The sequence below is a fragment of the Notechis scutatus genome, chromosome 5 (assembly GCF_049901735.1).
Source record: "Notechis scutatus isolate UNSWTSFEM ecotype Mainland chromosome 5, rNotScu1.2, whole genome shotgun sequence".
Taxonomy (NCBI): Eukaryota; Metazoa; Chordata; class Lepidosauria; order Squamata; family Elapidae; genus Notechis; species Notechis scutatus.
In genome coordinates, this window is record NC_142013.1 from 30,337,190 (window position 1) to 30,345,915 (window position 8,726).

At 36.9% G+C, this 8,726-nt stretch overlaps 1 protein-coding gene across 1 annotated transcript; it reads right to left on the reverse strand.

Annotated features, from left to right (window-relative positions):
• Nucleotides 1-1,279: 1,279 nt before the first annotated feature.
• Nucleotides 1,280-8,226, reverse strand: LOC113421393 (protein spire homolog 1-like). Its single transcript, XM_087966417.1, has 5 exons — nt 8,155-8,226; nt 7,342-7,403; nt 3,154-3,181; nt 2,722-2,858; nt 1,280-1,457 (listed from the first exon to the last, which is right to left on the reverse strand). The coding sequence occupies exons 1-5, from the start codon at nt 8,224-8,226 to the stop codon at nt 1,280-1,282; spliced, it is 477 nt and encodes a 158-aa protein (XP_087822543.1).
• Nucleotides 8,227-8,726: the final 500 nt, after the last annotated feature.

The following is an 8,726-nucleotide window of genomic DNA, read 5'->3' on the forward strand; positions in this document are numbered from 1 at the left end:
AGAACAACTTTACACCTGTTGTATTGGGACATGACAAAAAATGTCAAAACCCTGAATTCATTAATGAATATTTTTACTATGTTAAATTCAGACTATGGGATTACAAATAAATTAGAAAACATTGTCTAGAAAACTGATAACATGTACTAATTAACCATATAACATGTTCGTATTTTGAGGCGACACACTATTTAATTGCTGGAGTTCAGGAGTGGGTGGAAATGTATAATCTAAGATTTTTTGTATTTTCTAAGGTTTTGTTTAAAGTGACATATAGGAAGACAAGCGCAAACTTCATGGTGGCTGAACCTGCCAGGAATTGAAATCCAAGATATCTGAAAGACAAAAATTTAGAAAGGCTATTCTAACAACTTGACTGAAAATTTAGATTTTCATTCTTTCTTTCTAGAGATTTTTTTCTTAGTTTCTGAATAGTTTGAAGAAAGGATAAAGAAACGATATAATAACCAACAGAAGTTGGAGACAAACACTTTAAATCACTGATTTGGAAAAAAACTGTTCCAGAGTTATGTCATATTTCTAATACAAAGCCTGCTTTACATATTACGCTAAGTTTAATGTGGTTAGCTTGCTTTTGCCTTGATATATAAATCCCACCATTTAATAGTTTAGTCTTAAGAAGCTTAACAAATATTGGCTTAGCATTATGGCCTGTATGGGCAATATTTGCCATATAGACCAGGTTAGGACTTATAAATTCTCAGATACCCATAAAGACTATGCCTTTATCTAAATCTTTCAACTTTTACATTTCAGACAAGATGCTCCAATTTCTTAACATCTACCGGTATATTGCAGTCCATCAGAGCAACTTAACAGTAACATATTTAAAGTCAATCAATACATTCAGATAAAACAAGTTTACTTAATTTTGGAGGCTCTTAGCCAAACAAATGAGGAAAGGCGAAGAGACATTGTACATTTAATTACATTATAATCTTCTATATCCTTTCTTGATGAAAGTTCCTTAGTTTAAGTGTATAGTTGCAAGGTTTAACATTAAATATATAGATTTAAATTGTGACAAAAGACTTAAAGCACGGCTTTTGAAAGTATTTATTGATTATATGTAAGAAGATCAAAGATGTATATGAAGTTTTTTTTTTTTTTTTATAAGTATAGTTTTCCAGATCAGGTTAAATAGAATTTGTCCCGTTGGGTGAGAAGAGAGGGAAAAAAAAATAGTAAGGATCAATTTGTTTAAGTCTGTAAGATCACTGGTTTACATTTGTTTAATTTTATACAGCAGTAAAAAACATTATTCCAATTCAGTCCATGACAGGCGTCTTTTTCTGCAAGGAGAATGATGGGACAGCATCTCCAGAAGGTATTGCTCACATTTGATACAGATGTCCATAGAAGGCCAATCCCTCATACTTTTTATGCGGCAGGCAAAGGGTGGTGTTAAGCAATGGGGTTCAAACACAAGAGGTATTCTGGAAGTCATGAGAAGAATTCAGATTATTTTCAAATATGCCTCTTTCATACCTTTATATGTTTTGAACACCTAGTAAGGGTATACACTTAAAAATGTTTTTGAAGAAATGTGTGAGTGCAGGCTAACTTTCTTCTCTTCATTCAAATAGGCAGAGCTTCCACACATGTCTGAAAAAAGAGAGAAGTACTGCATGCTTACAGGATGTCCAAAACATTTCTTCCAAATCATTATTATATATGTTTAAATGTTTAATTTTAGAAATGGAAAATCTAATTTGGAAAACAAGAACAAAGCTAAATAATTTTTTACTTTGCAGTTTAATTTGCAACATGATATGAACTAAAAGTCTTCACATATCACACTAAATAATAAGTTTGTTTGGCTTAGACTTAGCACAATTTGTGAACTCATCCACTATAGCTGAAAAGTAGGGTTTATGGTAGAGCACAAAACCTTCAATTTTTTAGGACATGCACAAAAGTAGAAGCAAACAAATAAGTGATAGTGGGCAAACATCCCATTTCTTTTTCCTGCCTCGTTAAAATTACTATTTGAAGTCAACTTTTGGAGAGTCTCTGGATGCTTTCGGAGATGCTATATGGCCATAGTTTATAGCATAGCATAATGTCTAAACCAGGCCATTATGGCTTATTCAACAAAAACAGGCCCTGGTTTAAGATAATATAAAATCATATTTAAAATATTCCATTGGATCTTTAAGTATGCACAATAGTACTTTTTCATGCTACCAGATAGAATTTCTGTTACAAGAGAAACATGGATGCATACTTCATAATGGTCTCGAAGTATGTGATTCTTTTATAAGGTTCTGTGCTATGTTCTTGCACAGAAGGCCATTTTAAGTGTGAAGGTCAAGACCTGGGATGGCAAATAAAGGTTCTCCAGGACAAGAAGCCTGGGGAATTCCACTGGGAACCCTGAGATGGCCTCCATCAAGTCAAGGCAGGAAGATTGCAATGTAACAGGGCGGCTGGCACAGTAGTTTAGTTTCTATTAGAAATTAATAGATAAATAGATAATAAATAATAGATAATAAATAATATTATCTACTATAGAGATAAAAAATTAACCAGTACCATAATTTTCTCATTTATGAGTCATGGAATGTGGAAGCTATTTTCTCAGCATATAAGCATCTTCTTATCAATACAAGTTTATTATGGACTAGTAAGATGGGGGAATTGGCCAGACAGAGAAGAGAATGTCTGCATTATTAATTTAGTTTCATGGTAAACTCTCACCTTGATGAATCCCACTGTTCTACTTCAAGCTGTGCAGTTTTTTGGTTGTGCAGGCCCTGATCATCTTCTTTGCCCAGGTGTATCATTTTAAAGAAGTGAAGTGGAAGGCGTACACAAGGTCTGACTGGCATAGACATCTAGAGAAAAATACTATATTGGGATAATTAGTCCATCGATCCTTTAAATCAGTTAGTGAAATAAATTAAAAAGGCATTCACTGTTAATATTAAATAAAAAATGAAGCTGCATGTTATTAAATAAGACAATGCAACATCAATCAGATACAAAGTACCATCAAGCAATTTGATAAATGTCTTATGTATTAATTGCTTGATGGCTCCTAAACAAAATTTTATAAATATGGGTTAAATTTACACAATGTCTTATTAGTCAATAAAAGAAAAAGAATTAATGAAAAAGAAAATAACTTACTTTGACGCAGCAATCTCTGCAGATGACACTAAAATTAAAAGGCAATACCTCAATTATAGCAATAGCAATCAAATAAAATGAAATAACAAGGGAATTGAATACAAAGAAAAATAATAAAGGAATTGAACAAAAAGAAAAAGAAAAAGAACCCGAATAAAAGGAAAAAAATAACAAAGGAGTTACAAAATAAACCACAACCATAAGGTACAAAATGAGTTGCAGGACTGAGAAATTGGCTTGTTATTTTTTCCTTATGCCTGCATGATCAATTGCAGGCTTTCCCACAAAGAAAAGATCCCAAATACCACAACTGCAAAGTTTTTTTATGAAATGCTTTATTGCAATTAATTCTGAATTTAGTCAGCATGTGCTTGGGAATGAAAATCTCGTCTCATCTGGGGTGAAACCAAACAATAAAAATAGTATTTGCGATTGCAGTGGTAAACAATTATTTTTTGGCTTTGAAACAACTGGAGGAGAGTGTCAAATTTTCTGGGAAATACAATAATCGAATAGGTTTGGAAAGCACCATTTAGGCAGTGTTTTTCAAACTTGACAATTTTCAAATGTGTGAATGTCAATTCCCGGAATCTGCCAGTCAGTTGAAGGGCACTGATGTCCTGATTTGGAGCACAGAATCCAATCGCTGCTCAGTTGAGGAATCTTCAGATTTCATAACAGAAGGCAACCATGCTGTTTTGGGAAAAATAGCCAGGACTTTTCTTTTCTAAAGTCTTGGTTACTTTAGGGTTGCAAATCGAGGCTGGGAGTGTACAGATAGTCCTTGACTTACGACCACAATTGAACCCAACATTTCCGTTGTTAAGTGAGACATTTGTTAAATGAGTTTTGCCCATTTTATGACTATTCTTGCAACAGTTCTTACATGAATCACTGCAGCTGATAAGTTAGTAACATGGTTGTTAAGCACCTGGCTTCCCCATTGATTTTGCTTACTAAAAAGTTGCCTAAGATGGCCACATGACCTTGGGACACAGCAACAGTCATAAGTATTAACCAGTTGCCAAGCATCTGAATTTTGGTCACATGATCACGGGGAAGGTCAAAGGTCACGAGTGTGAAAAATGGTCATAACTCACCTTTTCAGTGTTATTGTAACTTTGAACAGTCACTAAATGAACTGTTGTAAGTCAAGGACTACCTGTACTTTGATGCTTTCCAAATTCTCCCCCTTGTGGAATAAAATCTGAAGTGAGCACAGCCATGGTAAATATTTCTCTGCTCTTATTGCATATGCAGAGTGCTGCCTGACAGCTCTGTTTAGGGCTACTCCATACCTTTTTTTGGTAAAGGGACTCTGAAGTTCCTCTTCAGGGCCATGCTGAGCAGGGGTGGGATGCAAATACTTTCACTACCGGTTCTGTGGACGTGGTTAGGTGGGAGTGGCTAGGTGGGCATGGGCATGTGACTGGGTGGATGTGGCTTTTTTTCACCACCACCCCTCCCATTGCTCTGCTTTTTTGCCTCCTGGGCCTCAGAAAAGCCTCCTGGGAGCCTGTTTTTGCTTCAAGGAGGTTCCCTGAGGCCAGGAGGCAAAAAAAAGAGCACGGGTGTTGGTGGTGCAGCACCCCTCCGCATGCCTCTTTTTACCTCCTGGGCCTCAGAGAAGCCTCCTGGGTGAAGCAGTAAGACAGAGAGGGGAATCCCAGCCCAAGTGATCATCAGAACAGTAGCATTTTTTTTACTACCGGTTCACACAAACCGGGCTGAACTGGTAGAACACCACCACTCATGCTGAGGCATTTTCAACACACCTGTGGGATAAAATTGCTCACATCCATTCTCAGATGAAGACCAAACATGGGGTAGATCCATTGGAGAACCTTGGGGAACTCTCTTACCCAACTACTTTGGAATGGTTTGATCTTGTGGGCCCTGAGGAAGTGGACATGTTCTTTGGGATTGCATGAGTGACCTTGGTCAAGTTCACCTGAAAGATGAAATGTGAGTGGGCCCTAGTGACAGTTAATTCATTCTTGAGAGAGAAAGTGTTCCCAGAACCATTTAAAGAGGTGTTGCTGCACTCCCTCCTCAAGAAGCTCTTGCTGGACCCTACTGCTCTGGATAACTTTAGTGCAGCCTCTCATCTTCCTTTTTAGGGATGGTGGTTGAGAAAGTGGTTACATTGCACCTCCAGAGGATTGTGAATAAGGCAAATTATCTAGACCTTTTCTAGTTAGGTTTCAGGCTCAGATTTGGGATGGAAACACCATTGATAAGACTTTTGGATGACCACACATCTTAAAGTTGCCTTTGTTATTTTCCATTACAGTAATGGAAGTTTGTTTCCCCCCCCCCTCATTTCTCAAATCCATTTCAGAGAGGCTTCCTGAACTCTACTGCATATTTAGAAGAGTGTCTAAGGCAGGGGTGTTAAACTGGATTTCTTTGAGGACCGGATCAGCATTGTAGTTCTCCTCCATGGACCTGCTGGGGAGTAGAGGGGAGACAAGACGGACGGCTCCTGTAGCACCCTGCCAGCTAAAACAGGACAAGGGGGGCGTGTAAGCCTCCCCTCATGCCCCATTTTCAGCCTGGACGGCCTCCTACAGCATACTGCCAGCCAAAATGGGGCTTGGGGGGGCACGTGAGGCCTCCCTGAGCCCTGTTTTCAACCTGGACAGCCTCATGCCACACTTTGCCAGTCAAAATGAGCCAACTGTTTTGGCTGGCAGTGTGCTGCAGGAGGCCTTCCAGGCTGAAAATAGGGTGCGCACGCCCCCCGTGTCCCATTTTGCCTGCCAGAGGCACCATGGGCTGGTCCTTTTGCTATTTTTAGCCTGGCCCCACAGGCCAGATTTAAGCATCCCACGGGCCGGTTTTGGCCTGCAGGCCTTGAGTTTGACACCCCGGTCTAAAAGAAGAAATAATATGTTTCACCACTAATTCTGTGTTGCTGGCAAGCTGACAGTCCTGAATCAATTCACAGAATATGATCTCTGTCTAATATCTTTTCATTCTTCTAATAGAGTTTTCTAGGTGAACTATGAACAACTCACTCCTACATTTCTACTTTCCTCATTTATCAGCCGGAAGATTCAAATCCAGGAAACCCCCCACTGGTATTTGCACAACATGTGCCCAACAACTTTGATTCCCCATTGCAGACAATGCTGAATGCCCAAATATAGGGAAACATTATAAGTTACCCCGCACAAAAATGCTAAGCTTTGAACTACCACATCAGCAATGGACAATCCTGAATAGGATTCACACCTCACACGGTGTCTGCTGGGACTCTCTGTATGAATGGGTTGTAGTATCCTCCCCTCAGTATGACTGCAAGGTCCAATGTCAAACTAGATCATATCATGACCAGCTGTAAATTGAGGGCATATACTGGTCCAGTATCTGATTTCTTTAATATAAATGATGCTTCAATAGTTAGATGGCCTAAATATTGGTATTTGAACCTAGACATTTTGAACATTTATACTTTATTGTGTTTTAATAATCTAGATGAAATATTAATATATATTGCTAGTCAGTGTATAAAATGCCATACGCAAAATAAATAAATCTAAGTGAATTAGAAAATGAACATTTAAAACAGCAAACATATCAATATATAGTAGGGCGACACAAAGAATTTGAAAGGGTGCTTCTTAAAATGTATTATTGCAGGGGAGACACTCTTTCTTGAAAGATTAAAACTGTCATATCCTTTGAAAAGCTCAGGCAAGTGTTGTAAAGTTTTCCCCAGTTATTTTAAATGCTTTGCATAGCCCTAATAAATGATAGAGCTGTATCCTGTTTCAGATACAGGAGTAGCAGAATGTATGGGAACATAAATATAGCACCTGTTTATATAGTAGCTCATTTGCCAAGATTGGAAGCTTCTTTTCAGCAGCCTTGCAATCCTAGAAAATGACATAGCTACTTTAATGAGTTGGAAGCATGGGTTGCTTTTGCACCACTGCACATTCTGCAGTACTTCAAATCCCTCAAATCCAAAGCATTTAAGAGCCCTAGTAAATAATAATGAAAGACATGAGAAGAAATACATTTAAAAGCTACTACCCAAGATAACATAGGCATTTGACTTTCCCCCCCAAAAAACTTAACCATACAAATTATAGGTAAAAAAGGAGTGTTTTTCTCTTGCACAGTAATTTAATTATAAATTATAAAAATTATAAAAATTATAAAAAGGCTCTGTTTACTTACCTAGTGCAGAGATGACATACATAGGGCCATATAAAAAATTGGTTGTGACAAACAAAACAAAGCTGTAGATGGAAAGTTGTGACAAATGTTCCAATTTCTTTTTATAATATGATAAAAATCAATGCAAGTAATAACACTCACACAAAGAATGAAGAATGTTTGGAGATTAAAATATGGGCTACAGTTTCTGCAGTCAATTTATAGCTATATAAACCATCCCTTCTAATCAGTGAAAAGACTAAGAATAGCTTTGCATTATGGAAGCTTTCTCTACACACAAATGTAAAATGAGGAAAAATACAAACAAACCCTCCTATGCTAGACTAATTTCCTTCTTCAAAATATTTCAGTCAGGTATACTGACATTATTTTGTATGCTTAATCTGAGTGAAAACCCTGTATGCAATATAAAAACATTAATAGGAGTTCCTAAAAGCAAAATATGATAATAAGGGAATGAACTTTTTATCTCATTTTCCTCTCTTCTGAGATGGTGGATGTTGTTTTTTTTTATAAAATGGGGCACATTAAACTTATCTACTTGTTATCAGGGGGGAAGTAAATGGTAAGCAATCATAGGAAAGAAGCTTCAGGGTTCTACAAAAAGGAGAGGTGGAGACAGCCTATAATCCACACATTGTTCAACCCTAATCTATTGGCAGAAGGATTAGTTTAGGAGAACAAAGTTAACTAGATAGGCCAGTGTTGCAAAAACAAGCTTAATTATAAACATTTAGCTATATGAATACTCATCTGTTTTTAATAAATATTAACAAAGCAACCAACCAACCAATCCTCTTATTAGGAAATTACCTCAGCCCTTGAAGAAAGATTGCTTGTTTCTCTTTGGCAGGAGCCTTTTACTTCTAAATATCTTGTTCCCATCAAATTTACAATGCTTGGTAATGACCATCTTGAACATATCTGATTGTAAGTAGGTGACAACTATAAATCAAATGAAGACACTCAGAAATTACTCTTCATGATAAATTTGTAATAAAACCAAATCCTCTGGAATTTAGAGTTAAACTTAATAGTTAATGAAGAGTTTTTAGTTTGACATGAATAGCTCAAAAAGTAGGAAATTCATACAAACCACTGCAGACCAGCTACAGTCATATTTTATAAACTCAGGAAGTTATATAACTTTTATATTTATTTCCAAATAGAGAAAATTTTATGTATTTATTTATATCCTGCCTTTATTAGTTTTTATAAATCAAGACAGCAAACATACCTAATAGCAATAGCACTTAGACTTATATACTGCTTCACAGTGCTTTACAGCTCCCTCTAGCAGTTTACAGAATCAGCATATTGCCTCCAACAATCTGGGTCCTCATTTTACCCACCTCAGAAGGATGGAAACCTGAGTCAAGCTTGAG

What these genes read in the sequence shown, in the direction of transcription:
- LOC113421393 (XM_087966417.1), bottom strand. Translation starts at nt 8,226, where the DNA reads ATGGGAACAAGATATTTAGAAGTAAAAGGCTCCTGCCAAAGAGAAACA. An exon ending in ATCTTTCTTCAAGGGCTGAG is followed by an intron (nt 7,404 to 8,154) that starts GTAATTTCCTAA and finishes TTCCATCTACAG; the next exon opens with CTTTGTTTTGTTTGTCACAA. An exon ending in GAACAGTGGGATTCATCAAG is followed by an intron (nt 1,458 to 2,721) that starts GTGAGAGTTTAC and finishes CATGACTTCCAG; the next exon opens with AATACCTCTTGTGTTTGAAC.